The sequence below is a fragment of the Rhineura floridana genome, chromosome 2 (genome assembly GCF_030035675.1).
Source record: "Rhineura floridana isolate rRhiFlo1 chromosome 2, rRhiFlo1.hap2, whole genome shotgun sequence".
Taxonomy (NCBI): Eukaryota; Metazoa; Chordata; class Lepidosauria; order Squamata; family Rhineuridae; genus Rhineura; species Rhineura floridana.
The window spans coordinates 233935806-233955722 of record NC_084481.1 but is presented as its reverse complement, the minus strand read 5'-3'; the positions used below and the strand labels follow the sequence as shown (position 1 = coordinate 233955722).

Here is a 19917-nt window from a genome sequence, read left to right as displayed (position 1 = left end):
GTCTCGTGTCACCCACCCTCCTACGGCTCCCATCAATGGGGAGCTGTGGAAGACTGGAGCAGACAATACAAGGCTAGATAGATCTGAACAGGGTGGTTCATGACAGATGCTCTTGGAGGTCACTGATTCATAGGGTCGCCATAAGTCGTAGTCAACTTGGAGGCACATAACAACAACAACAGATAGACCAAGAGTCTGACTAGTATAAAGCAGCTGTTTAGGCCCTCTCGATAGCTAGGGAAGGGCCGTACCTGAGTGGCAGAGCACACGCCTTGGATGCAGAAGGTCTGAGGGTTGATCCTCTGCATCTCCAGGGTAGGGCTGGGAGAGACCCCTGAAACTCGGGCCTGAGCCAGTATGGAAATACCAATATTGGCCTACCTTAAAGGGTTGTTGTAAGAATTGATGCAATAATGTATGCAAATAAGTTCAAACACTAGAGTGCTATGTAAATTATTATTTTTGTCATCATTGTCATCACTGTTATGATTAAATTAAGCTTTTTATCCTTTTTTTCTTTTAGGAGGCTTCTGGACAGGTTCCAAATGAGTAAAATCAAGAAGTTGCTACTGAATGTATTTATTGTGTATGCCTCTTTCCCCTTCGTCATCCGAGCATTTCCTTCGCTCTTACGAAAATTTGTCTTTCTAAATTTTTGTAAGTATTCCCTTTGCCTGTGCCGGAACTTAAATGGAGTATAGGAGGCAGCAAAGATTTCCCCAGAGGCTTTGCCATGTTTCTCCAAGTAATCACTAATCCAGAGCCTGCTTGCAATTTTCATTGTTATTAGATTTATTGCCCGCCTTTCACCAGAAGGCCCTGTGTATTCACACCGTCTTAATTTCAAACCAGACTGGCTTCATTTTCCTGACATTGGAAGAAACATCAGATTATGCAGGGCTGGTGTAGGCGACTTCTAGTACATCTTATTTAAGATGTCTCTTTCAAATATCACAAGCGTTCATCTGATGATGAGATAAAGATAAAGCCCTAGGGCTTTGTGTTGCCCAGTAGCTAAACCGTTTTCTTATTCAGCATGGGTGGCTAAATATTGCTGGCTTAAGATGAGCATTGATGGGCTGGTGGCTGCTAGTTGCTGGATGTACCCTACTTCAAGAGTCGCCAACCTTTTTGGACCACTGGGCTCATTTTGAATTTTGTGAAAATGCTGTGAGTACCAGTCACAAAATGGCTGCCGTGGTAGGTGTGGCATAACACAGAATTAAAGAAAGTACTGTCATGGCTGCTTCCCCCTCCCTGCCCCCACAACCTCATGCTTGCCATGGACAAGCTGGTCCGGATTGGGAAGATCACACAGTATTGATTTTCCTCTCACCCCCACACAGAGTGAGGATCCTGCTGTCTAATTCCCAGTGCCAGGAAAAATATACAAGGTGGCCACACCATACTCAGTCTCTCTCATAGTACACACGTACATTCACTGCACACTTTACAGACCAGACATACAGGCATCTCTCTCTCTCTGTCGTGCACTCCTGCACTTCACATATACACAGCCACATACACCTACATGTCTTCATCTCTGCCCAAGGACATCTCTCCCTCTCAAAGATCACAAATACAAACACAACACCTACTCACATCTCTATCCCTCCACCCCTCTCTCTCACACACACATTCTCTCACAGCCCACATATACATACATACCTCCAGAAGTGTACCAGGGTCCCTTCATGATGGTCACCCCATGACCCCTCACAACCACACCCCCTTTCCCACTTTCCCTCATGTCCCTTGCTCTCTGTGTCATCTCCGAGTCTACACTCCACTCCAACAGATGTCCTTAGGAGCCAATCAGCATGAAAGCGGAGGCTTTGTGTTAGCTACTGAGAAGAGTCTTCTCAGTGGCTGACTTGTATCCATCCAGCATGAAAGGATAAGAACTCTTCTCAGTGGCTAACACGCTCCCCTTTCATGATGGTTGGCTCGTAACAGGAACTAGCTGAGACTTCGCTCCGAAGAAAGTAACAGGTCTACAACCCCCCGCGACCCGGGATGACTACACCCCTGCATCCCTCTCCCTCTCTCTCTGCCCCTCTCTGTCACAGACCATGCATACATAAAGGCCACACATTCCTGCGTACTTCCCGTCACACACATGCAGACCACTCCTCCCTCTGTCCCTCCCTCTCTGTCCAAGTTCATTTCTCTCAATTGCTCACACAGAGCATACTTGAGCACCCTCCCCATTCAGGAAAGCCCCTCCGTGGGTGAAGGAGGTTCCTGCCATTAAAAACAGCAATGCCCCCAAAATATCCAGAGGCCGCCTAAGAACATAAGATGAGCCTGCTGGATGAGGCCAGTGGGCCATCTAGTCTAGCATCCTTTTCTCATGGCCAGCCAGATGCCCCCGAGAAGCTTGCAAGCAGGACCTGAGTGCAAGAGCACTCTCCCCTCCCACGGCTTCTGGCAACTGGTTACAACTATTGCATTGATGCCCCACATTTCTTCCATCTTGGAACTCAAGGCTGCGTTTGTGGGGTTCCCAGGCCAGGCGGGCCCCCACCCAGGCGCTGACCAAACCCAGACCCGCTTCGCTTCCGGAAGGCGGCTGCATCATGTGCCTTCAAGACAGCACCCTCGGATGCACCCGGGTTGGCGATCTCTGCCCTAATTGCTTGGGTAGGGGCTGGAAATAAGCAGCTGGGCAACTGGGCTTTAGCCACTGGTAGAGGAAGTGTCCCTACCTCTTGTGACCTTTTTGTGCTTTCTTCCTGGTTAACAGGAGAAGCCATAAATTCCATGAATTTATTCCATAAAGGAAGCCACAGACCTGAACTTACAAGATCTGAACAGGGCGGTTCATGACAGATGCTCTTGGAGGTGGCTGATTCATAGGGTCGCCATAAGTCGTAATCGACTTGGAGGCACATAACAACAAACAGGAGAAGCATCTCATCTTGTTTGCCAAGTAGCTGCTGACATGATAAACAAAACCATAGCTGTTTTTTTCTTTGGGTGAAAGGAACTTAGGCAGCTAACTCAAACTGAGTCAGGCCATTGGTCCATCTGCCTCAGTTCTCTGGCTGGCACAGGCTCTGCAGGGCTTCAGGAAGGGGGCACACCTACATTACAGATTTGTATCGCTTTGACGCCATTTTGGCTGTCCAAAAAATCCTTGGGATTGTAGTTTGCCGAGTGAGCTGGCCGTTCTCTGTTAGGAATACCTACCCCCTCTTCAGTTCCCAGGATTTCCTGGGCAAAGAGAATAACTCTTAATTCATAAGGACGTCAGAAGAGCCTCCTGGATCAGGCCAGTCTAGCCCAGCGTCCCGTTCTCACAGTGACCAACCAGATGACAGATCAATCATCTGTGATGTGGAGATGCTCTCAGAGGGCTTGTCGTGGCACTGATAAGTGGGAGGGGGGGGAAGCTATGGACCTTTGGGAGGAAGCACACCCTCAATGTGAAATTCTTTTGCAGTGTCGTATCCCTTTTGGGTGGATTTTCAGAAGCCCGAAGTGTATTTGAATCACACGACAAACTTTTATCTCACCTCTGAACCAGGAGTCACTTTTGGCATTTGGTGAGTAAGGGCATGCCCACAGAAGTGCGTCTGCATGATGTGGGATGTGTCCTGATTTGCACATTGCTCTCTGAGGCTCGCTTCCCTTCTGATCTGGGGCTGAGGGGGATCCGTATTGCATAGCAGTGAAGCAGCTGGGTGGCGGTGTGTGTGCGAGAACGCTTGGCTTCTCTCTTGCTTTCTTTGTGTGTGTGTGTGTGTGTGTGTGTGTGTGTGTCTGTACAACTGCGTATTTTTTTTTTTTTACAATAATTTTTATTCAAATTTTCATAAAATATACAAAACAAAATCATAAAACATTCAAAGACAAAAAACAAAACAAAACAAAAATGATTAAACAAAAAAATAAAATGTTGACTTCCCATTTGTCGCAGATCAAATCAGTTATAGGTCTACAATATATAACAATCCTGTCTCTTAAATTATATTATAAAATCACTTTCCTCCAGTAGTTATCTTAATTAATCATCAAATCTCATAAACATTACTTTATTCTTTCCACAAAAAGTCAGAGAGGTTTCAATTCTTTAAGAAATGTATCTATCAATTTTTCTCCAAATAAACATGTCGATTAATCCATCTCGTTAATAATAATAATAATAATCTTATTGTCATAACCATAGTCCAAATAAACATATCGATTAATCCATCTCATCAAAATCTGTTAGGTCCAATAATTTCAATAGCCATTATTCCATTATCCCTATTAATTCCATCTTCCATCTTCAATAGTCCTGTTAAGTCCAGTAATTTCAGTGTCCAATCTTCCATTATCAGTATTCCATAATAATCTTGCTGTCATAGCCATAGTCATATAATAAGAGTCTGATGGGAATTTCCTCTATCCCAGATATTTTCTTGCCATCAATTCTGAATAAGTTGCTAAAATATTGTTGTAAAGTCATATCTCTGTTCTTCTTTTTTACAAAATGCACTGGCTCATCTCTTGAGAGTTTTTCCATTGTCACATGGCTGCTGTTAATTCCATAGATTTTCTCTATATCAAGCTCCATCATGTCATTCCAGTCCAGAAGATTATCCAAGCCATTGATAACTTTATCTCTAATATCTTCATTAATTTCTTCAGAGATAACGTTAAATTCCAAACAGTAGATTTTATTTCTAATATCCATGAACTCCAGATCTTTTTCCAATTCCACATTTGTTCCAATCTCCAGGGCTTGTATCTTCCCTTTATTTTTTCTTTTCTCATCTCTGATCTCATTCTCCTCTCTCACAGGATCCCCTATTTCTTTAAGCTCCTGCATCATTTTGCTCAGTTCAATTTTCAGCTCCTTACTGCCCTGTCGCAGGGTTTGTTTCGTTATCTCAATCTCATCCATTATTTTCTGAAACATAATTACTTCCAGATTCTCAGCCACTTTCTTGATTGCCATTTTTAAAACCACGAAAACAAAGCAAAACAAAAATAAAGAAGAACCACTTCTTATTTCAGCAACAATTGGGTTAATATTCCAGGCTTGATGACATCACAGTATAAACAGAGCAGCCTGCCTTATCTCTCTATGTTCAAGAATACAAAACAAATTTAGTTCCCAGCATCAAAACAGTTAGCGGCGTCGTGAAGAAGCAGATTCGTCAAAATAAAATAGACCAAAAAGAGAATAGTCCCAGACAATATAATGTTCCTCGGAATAGAAATCCCTCTTCTGTTTATATCTTTAGAATGCACTTCCAGGACAGCTTTTTGCAATAGAAACAGAGATAAGCTGTTAATTTCGTGAATAACAGAGAAGAGTTATAGCTCACCCAGAAGCTCTTTAAAGCTGATTAAATTGACAAATCTCTTTTTGCTGCAACAATTTAAACCAAGTAAAAAAAATAATAGAAAGAAGGGTGCTTGCCTGTTAGTCTGTTTTCTCTTTGAAGAAAAGATAAACGTATCGCATTAAACAGATAGAGCTTGTTTGGAAGTCCGTCTGGCATTGCTGGCTGGACCTTTTCTCATAAATTAATGAAATCCAGTCCTCCCAACAAAAATAGGCTTTTGAGGTTGATCTCTACGTTTCTCCCTGCCCGGGAGAAATTTCATCAGTCAAAATAAAAAATGTTCTGACTGATTTATATCTGAATAAGCTTCTTTTGAGGCGGGAGCCCGTCTCAAAAGCAGGCACAAGCGAAGTCACCCTTCCCGGAAGTCTACAACTGCGTATTTTTAATTGATAACTTTGGGATTCAGTTTGCTCACTGATCTGGGTAGATGTAGTTTCTTCCTCCTGTCCTTTTCTCAGCAATGGGGTAGCCCACGCTGTGGCTGAATCGGCACATCTTTTTTGCTTTTCCTCTTAGGCATGCACTGCCTGACAACAGGCGGAAGGAGGCGGAAGGAAAAGGCCCCAGCTGGTATGAAGAGGCCCTTGCGGACGATAATCCCATCATAATCTATCTCCATGGCAATGGGGGCAACAGGTGAGTTCAATATTTAAAGGCGCAAAGGAGGGATCAGTGCTCTGTCGTTATCCTGCACACATTGTCTGGATGTTGGGGTGGCAAGGCAGGAAGAGATGGGGGAAGCTATTTCCTCACCCCAAACGCAGGGGAAGGGCTGTGTAACTCAGTGGGCAGAGCACCTGCTTTGCATATAGAAGGTCCCAGATTCAGTCCCCAATGACATCTCCAGGTAGGGCTGGGAACATCCTCTGTCTGAAACCTGGAGAGCCACTGCCGGTCAGTGTAGACAATATTGAGCTCAGTGGTTCAATGGTCTGTCTTGGTATAAGTTCCTCACCTGCACAATATATCCTGCATCCCTACTCGTCTCAATGCAATTATACCTTTTTTTTTTTTTTTTAAATCCAAACCCAATAGGGTTGAATCCAATGAAGTCAATGCACGAGTGGAAAGACTTCTACTCACACGATGGAACTTTCCCTTCCCCTCCTCCCTCTGTCTTCACCTGGATATTTGGAACATTTCCCCTATTTTGATTAAATCTGCCTAGGACCAGACTGTGATTAGGGCATTTGCCTCTCATCTTGGGAGAAGCTTTCACGATAGCATTGAAGGCTGACAGGCGGAACTCGCAGGCAGAACTTCACAGCTTTGTAGGGAAGAATGACCCTGGAGAATTTACAAGGGCATGTGGCTGAGAGACTCCCTGGAATTCCAAGTCCGTGTAGAGTCGACCAAGATTGACTGTGTAAAACAAAGTAAAGGGCTGCAATGAGGATCAGGCCTACCATTCCAGAATCTTACTAGTTTCATAGAAAACTCTGCAGTGTTTAGTTTCTTGTTCAGGCTTTCTTAATAGTCCTGCTGACAATCAGGATAAGTGAGAGAGCTGAGGAGTTAGGGCAGATGCCAGACCTCAGCTCTTCTGCAGGCTAACCAGTTATTTATTATTTGGGAACATAACAGGGTCCATAGAGTTGGAAGGGATCTTGGAGGTCATTTAGTCCATCCCTGTGACTCTGGTCCAATTGTGTACATGAGCAGTTGCCAGTGCTTGGCATTCATAGCCCTGTAAAAGACTAGAATTGTGCCAATCTGCTGTTTTGGTAGGCAGGGGAAAGCAGAGGGGACAGACCACCAGTGGGCATGATTGCTGCGTTTTTGGGGGGGTTATAGTTGAGGAGCCCTGGCTACTGGATTGGTCTGGGGAATCATGCACGCCTTTGTACACCTGATTTTGCATCCTGTGAAGCATTTAGACCCAGAGACCTCGGTCTGCATACAGTGGGGCCCTATCTGCATGGGGGGGACTTGGATGTATCTTTTAAAATGACCAAAATTTGGAGGAGGGCGGCTAAGCCAAGCTACATATATGAAGTATCTTCATAGGTTTTTTAAATGCCCTTGAGTTATGTTCTCTGAACAATTCCTGCCCCACTAAACTCCCCACAAATGTTTAAATTGTAAACATCACTTTGTCTTACAGAAGCTCTTTTCTGAATCTCCTCATTTTGTGACTAGCCTGAATTAGTTTTGTTCCTTTGACGATTCTATGACAATCTGCTAATGTTTTTAAATGGTTTAAAATGCTGCCTTTCACTGCTGTTTAATTGCAGGTTTGTTTATGGTAATATGTTTTTAATGTTGCGTTTTTTGTAAACTGCCTTAGAAATGCTATTGAAGGGCTATTTAGCCATTTATAAAATGAATATTATAATAATGCCCTAGTTTTCACATGTGACTCAAGATGGCCTGATGGTGCATCTTCATGCTATGCTACCAGTGGGGCCATTTTGTTTTCCCTTCAGTGTAGGTGAAAGTATGGGGTCTTTTATCAGGGGTGGGGGTACACCTCTTCAATTTTGCATGTGTTGGAAGAGGCCAAAACTGAATGTCACATACTGGAGTATATCTTCGTTTTCCCGTCTCAAAGACTTGCATAAAAATATTTGTGGATAGCGTGAGCCTGATTAGTTTTGCTCATTTGTCTATTTTGTGATGGTCTGTTCATAATGCCTCTAAAAGTCTTTTGATTGCCACTTTTGATTGATTGTTTGTGCCATTCATGAAATAAGAAGTTGAAAAGATATAATAAGTAATTATTGTGGTTAAACACTTGGCTCTAATATTTGACCTCTCTTGCAGAGCAACAAGCCACAGAGTTCAGTTCACAAAGGTAGGTGTTGCTTGGGGCCTTTAAGAGACCCTTTGTGTTCTTAATCTTTCTCTCTTTGTTTCTAAAAACAGCTTTGTGTTCTTGAAATCTGTATAATCCTAATTTCTCAAACAGGTGATGAGCGGCGGCGGCTTTCATGTCCTGGCTGTTGACTACAGAGGTAAGTTTCAACGCAAAAGTCATGTCTAGATCTTGAATGGCGTGCGGCTGACACATTTTCCTCTGATCCTTTCCCCCACCCCCAGGATATGCAGACTCCACCGGCCAGCCCAGCGAGAATGGCTTCACGACGGACATCCTGTGTGTCTATGATTGGGTGAAGGCACGTAGCAGGAACAGCACTGTCATCATGTGGGGAAATTCCCTTGGCACCGGGTAGGTTTGGTGTTTTGAGCGTAAGCCGCCCTGCTGACGTCTTCTTACCTAGTTATGGATTATTTATTTATTAAATTTCTATCCCACCCTTCCTCCCAGAAGGAGCCCAGGGCAGCAAACAGCAAAAGCACTTTAAAATATGTCAAAAACAAAAGACTTTAAAACTTACTTACTGATTGTGCATTCATGCTGATTTCTGCTCATGACGGTATCAGGTTAGTTATACACGTTCCACTTTCGGTGCTGTTTTGCGCCTCATACACAATCCAGTTTTGCACTTCTAGTTGCTTAAAGCTGCAGTCCTATGACCCATTCAATAGGCCTTACTTCTGCATGCATAGGATTGTGCTTGAAGTTTCTAATTTCATAATAATATTTAGGCTCCCTCTCAACTCTCCTTTTGGTGGACAGTGAAATCTCAATGGGCTCTTGAGGCTTGACTGTGGGATGTATTCAACGAAGTCCTCCAGATCTGTTCAGGGAGTCCCCCAACCCCCCAAAGCACATTTGGGGCAGGGGTTGTAAGGTACGCACGAGGAGAGGGAGGGGAAGTTCTGGTGTACCAGCAGAAGTCCTTGTGCTAACGGGACGATACCATTGGGTAGACACAATCGCCCCTAAGCATCTCCTTCCGCGGATCGGAGCTAAATCTGCCCCTTGGTTTACTGGAGAGCTGACGGCGATGAAACGCGAAAAAAGGAGACTAGAGCGACGTTGGTGGAAAACTCTGAGCGAATCTGACCGAAAACGGGCTAGAAGCTATTTAAAGACCTATTCCGCAGCAATGCAGGCTCAGAAGAAATCTTTCTTCTCTGCCACCATTGCATCTGCTAACTCTCGTCCTGCGGAACTGTTCCGAGTGGTCAAGAGTCTTTTAAGTTCTGACCCACATGAATATGATGCTGACCACTCAACAGCCCGCTGTCACGAATTTGCTCGATATTTTGCAGATAAAGTCGCTCAGATTCGCTCTGACTTAGACGCCAAAATTAATACAGTCTCTGTGGATGTAACTTCGGCCTCTACTTGTATAATTAGAATGGATTCCTTTCAACTTGTTCAACCCGAGGATGTGGACAAAATCCTTGGAGAGGCGCGTCCTACCACCTGTATGTTAGATCCTTGCCCATCCTGGCTTATAAAAAATGCCAGAAAGGGACTGGTCGAGTGGGTCAAGGAAGTCATCAACGCCTCTCTACAACAGGGCAGATTACCACCCTGTCTAAAGGAAGCTGTAATAAGACCTTTGCTGAAAAAATCCTCCCTTGACCCCTCATTATTAGGTAACTATCGTCCAGTCTCCAATATTCCTTTTTTGGGCAAGATAATAGAACGAGTGGTAACCGCCCAGCTCCAGAGATTTTTGGATGAGACGGATTATCTAGATCCATTTCAATCTGGTTTCAGGCCCGGCTATGGGACTGAGACGGCTTTGGTCGCCTTGGTGGATGACCTACGCAAGGAACTGGACAGGGGGAGTGTGTCCCTGTTGGTTCTACTGGACCTCTCAGCCGCTTTCGATACCATCGACCATGGTATCCTTCTGGGTCGCCTCGCTGGGATGGGACTTGGAGGCATGGTGCTACGGTGGCTCCGATCCTTCCTAGAGGGGCGAACCCAGAAGGTGGTTATGGGGGATACCTGCTCGACCCCTTGGCCATTGACCTATGGGGTCCCCCAGGGTTCAGTCCTGTCCCCCATACTATTTAATATCTACATGAAACGGCTGGGAGAGGTTATCCGGAGTTTTGGGGTTTGGTGTCACCAATATGTGGATGACACCCAACTCTATTCCTCCTTTCCACCTAATGAAACCAAGGAAGCCGTCCAGGTCCTAAACCACTGCCTGGTATCAATGATGGACTGGATGGGGACGAACAAGTTGAAACTAAATCCTGACAAGACAGAGGTGCTCCTTGTCAGTTGGAGGGCGGATCAGGGAATAGGGATTCAACTTACGCTGGACGGGGTTACACTCCCCCTGAAATCTCAAGTTCGCAGCTTGGGAGTACTCCTGAACTCGACTTTGAGCTTGGAGGTGCAGGTCTCTGCTGTGGCCGGGAGTGCCTTCGCTCAATTAAGATTAGTGCGCCTGCTGCGCCCATTCCTTGACCTGTCAGACTTGACTACGGTAACACATGCCTTAGTTACATCCCGATTAGACTACTGTAATGCACTCTACGTAGGGCTGCCCTTGAAGACTGCTCGGAAACTTAAATTGGTACAAAGAGCGGCAGCCAGAATGCTAACTGGAGCTGGGTTCAAAGAACATACTACTCCTTTGCTATACCAGCTCCACTGGCTGCCAATCTGTTTCCGGGCACAATTCAGAGTGCTGGTTTTGACCTATAAAGCCTTATACGGCTTAGGTCCAGGCTATCTATTAGACCGTGTCTCCCTCTATGAACCTGTCCGGATTTTAAGATCATCCGGTGAGGCCCTCCTTACTATTCCGTCTTTCTCGCAAGTTCTTCTTGCTGAGACACAGAATAGGGCCTTTTCGATGGCTGCCCCTAGATTGTGGAATTCCCTCCCTAGCGAGGTTCGGTTGGCTTCCTCGCTATCATCCTTTCGCGCCCAGGTGAAGACTGTTTTATTTAGGCGGGCTTTTAACTGAAAATGTTATAGTTTTAATCTATTTTGATTTAATCTATTTTTAATTGTTTTTAACATGTATATTGGTTGTTCTGGTTGTTTATTGTTTTAATTGTGAGCCTCCCTGAGTTCCTCGGAAGAAGGGCGGGGTATAAGTATTTTAAATAAATAAATAAATAAATATAATCCCCTGTATTTATTAAAGACATTTGATGCTTCTTTTTAAAGCTTTTCTGGCTGTGACAATACATTAAACAATTGTTCAGTGCTGGTAAAAAAAAATTAGTTTTATATTGTTGGTTGATGTGTTACATGAACTTTGTTGGCTGCAGTGAGTACTTTTAAACCCCTAAATAAAGCAAGATACAGATGACCAGAAAGAAAGACAAAGAGAAAGTGTGTATAGTACTTTTAGATAATCAGCTTGCATGTGCATTGCTATGCCAACAATATTTACAGCAACCCTATAAAGACAATAATAATCATAATATAAGGTAGGCCGGTATGAGAGCCCAAGTGGTATTGATTTTAGTGTTGAACTCAGACTAGGGAGGCCTGGGTTGAAGTCTTTGCTCCATCATGAAGCTTAATTGAGCGGACTTGGGGCAGCTGCAGCCTCTTAGCCTCACCTCTCTCATACAAAGTATCATTATCCCCATTTTGCACCTGGAGAAACTGAGACTGAGAAAATAGCCTAAGGCCACCTAGTCTCTTCATTTTTTTAAATTGCTTGATTATTTGATTCTGTATCTTTTGATCTTGACCTTCTCTTGTAGATGGTCTTAGAATCATCAAATGCCTTGTGACAATGGATGCCAGAGCCGCTCTTAGAGCTTACTCACTATTAAGGCCCCACTTCTCATGGAGACTGTAAACTTCTGTCTGGGCTGTACCACTTCAGATGGCAGGTGGGAGTTTAGAGAACGGAATATTCCTCCATACAGAAAATAAACAAGCCAACCCCTGCACATAGAAAAGTAGGATATAAAGAGGAGAGTTCTAGTCTAGCTTTGTCCCTGACATGCTTGTTTTCTGTGTGCAGGGATTTTTAGGGTTTTTTTTTTTTTTTTATGGAGGAGCATTCTGTTATGTAAGCCCCCAGGTACAGTCTGAAGTGAGACAGCTCAGGTAGGTTGCCTACTTCTTGAGAACTAGATCAATGCCTCACACGGTCCCTTTTGGGCCTGGGATATTCTAACATCCCCGTTTATTTTATTTCTTTGTAGAATTGCTACCAACACTGCTAGGAAGCTGAAAGAAAAAGGTAACTGTTGAGGAGTTGTTGTTGTTGTTGTTGTTAAAACTGGTATTCCTCCCTTCATCCTGAAAAGAGCCCAGGGTGGCAAAGAAGTGATAAAACAATAAAAACATTTAAAAAACAAAACATCTTTTAAAAATCTTAAATATATCTTTAAAATAATTCCAAATGCAGATGTATGTGTTATGTGCCTTCAAGTCAATTACAACTTATGGTGACCCTATGAATCAGCGACCTTCAAGAGCATCTGTCATGAACCACCCTGTTCAGATCTTGTGAGTTCAGGTCTGTGGCTTCCTTTATGGAATCAATCCATCTCTTGTTTGGCCTTCCTCTTTTTCTACTCCCTTCTGTTTTCCCCAGCATTATGGTCTTTTCTAGTGAATCATATCTTCTCATGATGTGTCCAAAGTAGGATAACCTCAGTGTCATCATTTTAGCTTCTAGTGATAGTTCTGGTTTAATTTGTTCTAACACCCAATTATTTGTCTTTTTCACAGTCCATGGTATCCGCAAAGCTCTCCTCCAGCACCACATTTCAAATGAGTTGATTTTTCTCTTATCCGCTTTTTTCACTGTCCAACTTTCACATCCATACATAGAGATCGGGAATACCATGGTCTGAATGATCCTGACTTTAGTGTTCAGTGATGCATCTTTGCATTTGAGGACCTTTTCTAGTTCTCTCACAGGTGCCCTCCCCAATCCTAGCCTTCTTCTGATTTCTTGACTATTGTCTCCATTTTGGTTAAAGGCTGTGCCAAGGTATTGATAATCCTTGACAAGTTACCGAATTCTTCCAAGCTACACAGGAAGTGGATTGGACTGTGAAAGACCAACCCAAATTGTGTTTGAATTTTTACATGTTTCTAGGGCAGTACAATATCTCGGAGGGGAGGTCAGGTCCTGTGCTCTCCTGGTGCATTCACTATAGCTACCCAATTTCCCTGCTTTATAAAGTTTGATAGAAATATCTGATGGCTATAGGTACATTCGTAAACCGCAAGGTTTTTTGCCTATTAGTGAAGTTCTTCTCGGTCAGTGTATTCCCCTGTTGATTATTCAGCATCTCTAGTCTTGGTTTAAATTTCCCTTTAATTTCTCTAATCTTTTGGAATAGGGCTCTTGTTCGACTTTTTTGTTGTCTTCTATTTCCATACAATAACTATTGTAATAGTTCTCTTTGTCCCTACGTGCTAGTCTCTGTATTGTTGCATTTAGGGTTCTGACTGTGTTTCTATCTCCTTTTGCTTTTGCTTTCCTTCTCTCTTTAACCATTTTAAGAGTTTCTTCAGTTATCCATTGAGGTCTTTCTCTCTTTTTCACTAGAGGTATTGTCTTTTTACATTCTTCCCTAATAATGTCTCTGACGTCACTCTCTAGTTCTTCTGGTTCTCTATCAGCTAAGTTTAAAGCCTTAACTCTGTTCCTTATTTGATCTTGATATTCTTCTGGGATGTTATTTAAATTGTATTTTGGCATTATGATTGCTTTGTTCTTCTTCTTTAGCTTTACTCTGATTTCGATACGACCAGTTCATGATCTGTACCACAATCTGCTCCTAGTCTTGTTTTTGCAGAAAGTATGGAACTTTTCCATCTTTTGCTACCAATTATATAATCAATTTCATTCCTATATTGACCATTTGGTGATGTCCACGTGTACAGTTGTCTTTTCTGTTACTCATAAAATGTGTTTGCAAGAAACAGATTATTGGCTTCGCAGAATTCACAAAGTCTTTCTCCTGCTTCATTTCTATCTCCTAAGCCCCATTTCTCCACAATTCCTAGTTCTTCTCTGTTCTCTACTTTGGCATTCCAGTCCATGATTATCAGCACATCTTGTTTTGGTGTATGATCAATTTCTTCCTGTACTTCTGCGTAAAATCTCTCCAATTCCTCTTCTTCTGTGTTTGCCATTGGAGTATAGACTTGGATGATGGTTATGTTGATAGGTTTCCCATTTAATCTCATTGATGTCACTCTCTCAGACCTTGCATTATAGCTTCTGATTGCTTTTGCTACATCACTTCTCACAATTAAAGCCACTCCATTTCTTAATTTCTCATTTCCTGCATAAAATATTTTGTAGTTGCCTGATTGAAAACGTCCCATTCCCATCCATTTTAATTCACTCATGCCTCAATTCACTCAAGTATTGTAATGTTGATGCGTTCCATTTCTTGCTTGACAATTTCTAACTTTCCTTGCTTCATGCTTCTCACATTCCATGTTCCTGTTGTGTGCATCATACAACTCCGGACTCTCCTTTCGCATCTGTGCGCATCAGCCTCTGGGCTTCCTTTCTGCTTTGACCCAGCTGCGTCATTAGTCACAGCGCTACTCTTACTTGTCCTTTGTTCTTCCCCAGTAGCTCGGTGAGTGCCTTCTGACCTAGGGGTCTCATCTTCCAGCACTATCTCGTGTTGCATTTTGAATACTCTGTCCATAGGGTTTTTGTGGTAAGAGGAATTCAGAGGTGGTTTACCATTGCCTTCCTCTGAGTTTGGATGCATCTTAGTCTGGTGTCTCAGCTTTGACCCTTCTGCCATGGGTGCCCCTGCTAGGAGTCTAGCCTCTTGGTCTAGACTCCTGACAGCATTGCTCTTAGCTTCTTCAACACTCTCAAACCCCTTCACCACATTAAGATGTGCATCCTAGAGGGGCAATGCTGATGTAGGCAGGGATAAAGGTCTCTACTTAAAAGGCTTGTTGAAAGAGGAAGGTCTTCAGTAGGTGCTGAAAAGATAACACAAATGGGCGCTTGTCTAATATTTAAGGAGAGGGCAGGGCAAGCTCAGACAATCCAAGGGGGAATGATGTGGGTGCATAGGGACATAGGAAGCTATGGGTTAGAATCCTGGTCCAGAGTCTTTCCTTGTCCTGTTTGGAGATGCTGGGATTGAACTAGGGACCTTTTGCATGCAAAGCAGATGTTTGGAATTCCCTCCCCTTAAATAATAGACAGGCACCATCTCTGTTATCTTTTTGGTGCCTCTTTCAACAAGCCTTATAAGTAGAGACCTTATCCCAGCCTGTGTCTGTGCCGGAATTGCTTTTAAAGTTGTTTTGTTTTTAAATATTTTGTTTGTGTATTTTATCGCTGTTGTTTGCCAGCCTGGGCTCTCTTTGTGAGGAAGGGAGGGATATAAATTTAATAACTAAATAAAGGGTTACTACTGAGCTACAGGGCAGAGGGTGTGTGTGAGGTAATGACCTGTTATTTAAGGTTATTTAATTTTTCTCTCTTGAAGATGAGCAGATTGTTTTTTCCATATTCAGGGTAAACAAAATGGGGACATGAATTTTGTGGCCCTGTAGTCTGTTACAGTTGTCATAGCTCAGCCCTGGAACATTTAAAGTATTAATCAAGAATGCTTCTGAGCATGTGCAAAATGCACTCCTTTCTTGAATCAATATCCCCCTTCAGGCGGCTGCTTCTCATGGCTTTATTTTAAGATGTGAATGAAGCAGTTGTGTATTTGTGTGGGATCATGTGGGGGGAGGGAGGGAGGGAAGCCTCCTCTGAAAATTCTGGGGCTTCTCTGTAGCTACAGAGCAAGACACTGCAGAGGGACGGTTCTGATTCTGCGCAAAGTGTGAACTCGGCCAAAGTCAGACCTAATCTCCTTACTTCAAAAATGGCCTTGTGGATAGTTTTTAACTGAGCATTATAGAATCATAGAATAGTAGAGTTAAAAGGGGCCTATAAGGACATCAAGTCCAACCCCCTAGGGTTTTGTGGAGAGGATTGCCTCAGGTTTTGTGGAAGGGATTGCCCACTCACATAAACAAGCGGCAAGGCTCACACACTTGAGCCATTTCTGTGTGTGCCAAGCTGGAATTCCATGTTGCATAAAACACATGGGGCCATCAACAAGAATGACAGATTCCAGCTTGGCTTCCCTGTCCCCCCAAGAGCATCTACTTCTGCAAAGCCCACGGCCTGACGTCCTTATGGTTTATTTTATTTTAAGTGGGGAAAACGGGGAAAAGGTTAATCTTCTCTGAGATGGGCGGGGGGTGCAGAGAGAAAATCCCTGAGCTGTTGGCAAAGGTAGGGAGGATGAGAGTGGAATCCTATGTGCAATGAGCCATAAAACTCACCTCTGTCTCGTTGGAATCCACTCTGCAATTGTTGTGGAGGGCTAACAAGGCTTCTCCTCCTCCCCTCATTCTAAGGCGGCAGGTATTCTGTTCTACTCAGCCTGGAATTTTGTGTGTCTTGTTTCTGCTGGACTAGAATACCTCGCTCTGCTGGTTCTTGCATTTGTCTTCTGGGGGCGCAAAGCTGCCCTTCCCTAGGGATTTGTCTTGGTGCCTCTCTCCAAGGGGATTTCCACTTTAACCCTCTGATTTCCTCCCCACAGATGGAATCATCGTGGACACAATAGTTCTCGAGGCTTCTTATACCAACATCCGGGATGCAGTTGCCACTATCCACCTTACAAAAGTAAGTCTTCACACGCTTGTTTTAGTTTATCTATTAGTTTATTTATTAGATTTATATCCTGCCTTTCCTCCCAGTAGGAGCCCAGGGTGGCAAACAAAAGCACTAAGAACACTCTAAAACATCATAAAAACAGACTTTAAAATATATCACAACAAAATATCCTTAAAAACATATTAAAACAAAACATCTTTTTTTAATTATTTTTTTAAAGAGCTTTAAAAACATCTTAATGCAATTCCAGCACACATGCAGACTGGGATAAGGTCTCAACTTAAAAGGCTTGTTGAAAGAGGAAGGTCTTCAATAGGCACTGAAAAGATAACAGAGATGGCGCCTGTCTAATATTTAAGGGGAGGGAATTCCACAGGGTAGGTGCCGCCACCTATATTGTGCAGAATGAGCCTCCTGATGATAGTATCTGCAGGAGGCCCTCACCTGCAGAGTGCAGTGATCAACTGGATATATATGGGATAAAAACATCTTAAAAACAAAACATCTTTAAAAATAAATCTTTTTAAAGGACACCCTAAAAACAATTCAAACACAGGTGCAGACTGGGATAAGGTCTCTACTTAAAAGGCTTGTAAATTACAGCCTGTCGTGGTCCTGAAAAGGGTCTGCCTGCCCCTGCACTGCACACCTGAATGGTACAAAAGTGACGCTGGGCAAACGCAGGATGTGGAAGTAAAACAAGTATCACCACAAAACTGAAGACTCTTGCTATGTATCGCTGGGTAATCCTCTAAACCACCCTTTATCCACTTGGTGCCCTCCAGGTGTTTTGGACTACATCTCCAATCAAAGCATCTGGAGGGCACCAGGTTGGCAAAGGCTGCTCTAAGCAATGGCTTGTACCTGAGTGGCGGAGCTTGGCTCCCTTGCCTGAACTTTGGAGACTGCTTGAATTGGGTGCAACTAGATCAGCAAGCAGTGGAATAGTGTGGAGAATCCTCTTTGGAGCAGAACATTGGACTAGATCCGGGGGACCCAGCCTCTGTTGACTCAAAGGCCGCATGCACCCTTGGCCAACCCTTCAGACATACCAGTGGTGGGTGTGGCCACCCCACACTTTTGCACACACACCAACATGCACACAGGGCGCACACTGTCACACAGTCCCCCCCCTTATTATTATTTAATGAATGTATAGCCCACCCTTCCTCCCAAAGGAGACCAGGGTGGCAAATATAAACAAAACAATTTAACAAGGAAAAGAAAAGCATTTTAAAGAGCAGTTAAAAACATTCTAAAACCCAGCTTAAAAACATTCTTTCGTCGGTGATCTTTGGGTTGCCTGAGGAAACAGGAATGTTTTCAAACTCCTCCTGAAAGTCATTAGTGACGGAGACAGAAGGACCTCACTAGGGAGGGCATTCCACAAATGGGGAGTCACCACTCAAAAGGCCCTGTTAGGAGCACCGAAGCTGCCTTATACCAAGTGAGAGCCTCAGTCCATCCCGCTCAGTCCTGCTCATGCTGGTTGGCAGCGGCTCTGCAAGGTTTCAGGCAGGGGGCCTCTCGCAGCCCTACCTGGAGATGCTGGGGATTGAAGCTGGGACCCTCTGCACGCAAAGCAGATGCTCTGCCCCTGAGCTACAGCCCTTCCCACTGTCTGAGGAAGGGGGCGATTGGCCCTCCCCACTCATAAATGAAGGATTTGATAGCTGGGGAGGGACAGGTTTGCAGGCACTGTCAAGGAACTTGGCTCTGCCAAACCCAGTGGTTTGATCCCAGTGGGGTCTAGTCTCTACAGAGGTGGGCCTCTTCCCTGGTGGCAGTGGGGTTGTGGAATGCTCCCCCCTGCTAAAATAGGAGGGGCCCCATCTATGCTGGCATCCCACCAGCATTTCCTTGGATCTGTCGACCTAAGTCGCCTGCTTTGATTGCTGTGCTGTTTGAATGGGATTGTCGTGTTATATATTTTAATTGTAGACATTTATTTTTTAATGTTTTAATGGGCTTCTTTTATTGTATGTTTTGATTATGGACTATTTTTAATTTATTCTTTGTTGTAACAACGTTGTGCAATTGGTTTTTATGTCCCGTGAATCACTTAGAAGCCATCTTGGCATCAAGTGGTATAACAATAAATAAATATCTCAAGTTCATTTGTTGCCCATCAGAATGTAACTATCAGTGGAAAACAGAATGCTAGCTGCAGCCATTATATGTTATGTTTGAAACAATGCAGATTTTCCATCTGTCTGTCTGTACGATACCAGCTCATTTACTGTGGCAATTGCACAAAGGAATTTTCCGTCAATGGAAAATGCTATCTTTGCAGGCTCTCTGCCTCACCACGACTTCTGCTAATACATTCCTCCCCTCTTTCCTTCAAAACAGATCTACCGCAAGTTTCCTGGCTTTGAATATTTAATCTTGGACACAACTGCCCGAGCCGATATGTACTTTCCTAATGATGAAAAGTGAGTCCGGGGAGTGCTAAGGTTGGGTAACCTTGTCCTGTGTTGGGCATAAGTACCTATAAAGTTGTTTCTGGAGCAAAACTGGTGCCCTGTCTTGCATGGCACTGCCTGATATTTTGACCCAGGGGTTAGTTTTTTGCTGCCTGCAAAGGCATGAAACTTTTGAGGGGCAAGTGGAGGGAATGATGCAGGGCAAATGGAGCCAGGCCCCCCGTCACCATGCCTGAAGCCCACCTCCCCTCCAACACCATTTCGTGTTGCATTTTAATTCGGGCTACATCCTTTTTAAAGCAGGGTTTGGGGAACTGTTTTGGGCCTGAGAGCTCCATTCACACTCGGCCAGTCCAGGGTGTGCGTGTGCCAGCAATGGGCATGGCCAAAATGGATGTTGACTGCCCCTCACCGTTGCACATGCATGCACACACAGACACACACAGAGCAACACAACTCCCTCCCCTCAGCTGATCTGTGCAGAGGGGGTTATTACTGTGCATGAGGAGGGGGTTATTACTCCCTGCCAGGGCATCAAATGAGTGATCGGATGATAAGGTGGCTTTTTCATCCCCATCGTGACGCTGCCTAGCCCAGCACTGCGACTGGGATGGAAATCACACTGTCCTGCTTAACTCTGCATGCCTTTTCCCTCCCAGTGGTGAGGCTGTGGCCACCAAAAAA

At 44.0% G+C, this 19917-nt stretch overlaps 1 protein-coding gene across 1 annotated transcript in view; it reads left to right on the top strand.

Moving 5' to 3' along the window:
- ABHD12B (abhydrolase domain containing 12B) overlaps positions 1-19917 on the top strand; it is a 40346-nt gene that overhangs the window by 11146 nt on the left and 9283 nt on the right. The window contains exons 2-10 of the mRNA XM_061612575.1: positions 524-657; positions 3446-3548; positions 5859-5978; positions 8106-8136; positions 8251-8296; positions 8382-8511; positions 12333-12370; positions 16734-16816; positions 19160-19242. Of these exons, the coding sequence (XP_061468559.1) occupies positions 524-657; positions 3446-3548; positions 5859-5978; positions 8106-8136; positions 8251-8296; positions 8382-8511; positions 12333-12370; positions 16734-16816; positions 19160-19242 (768 nt within the window). The remainder of the gene's footprint in view (positions 1-523; positions 658-3445; positions 3549-5858; positions 5979-8105; positions 8137-8250; positions 8297-8381; positions 8512-12332; positions 12371-16733; positions 16817-19159; positions 19243-19917) is intronic.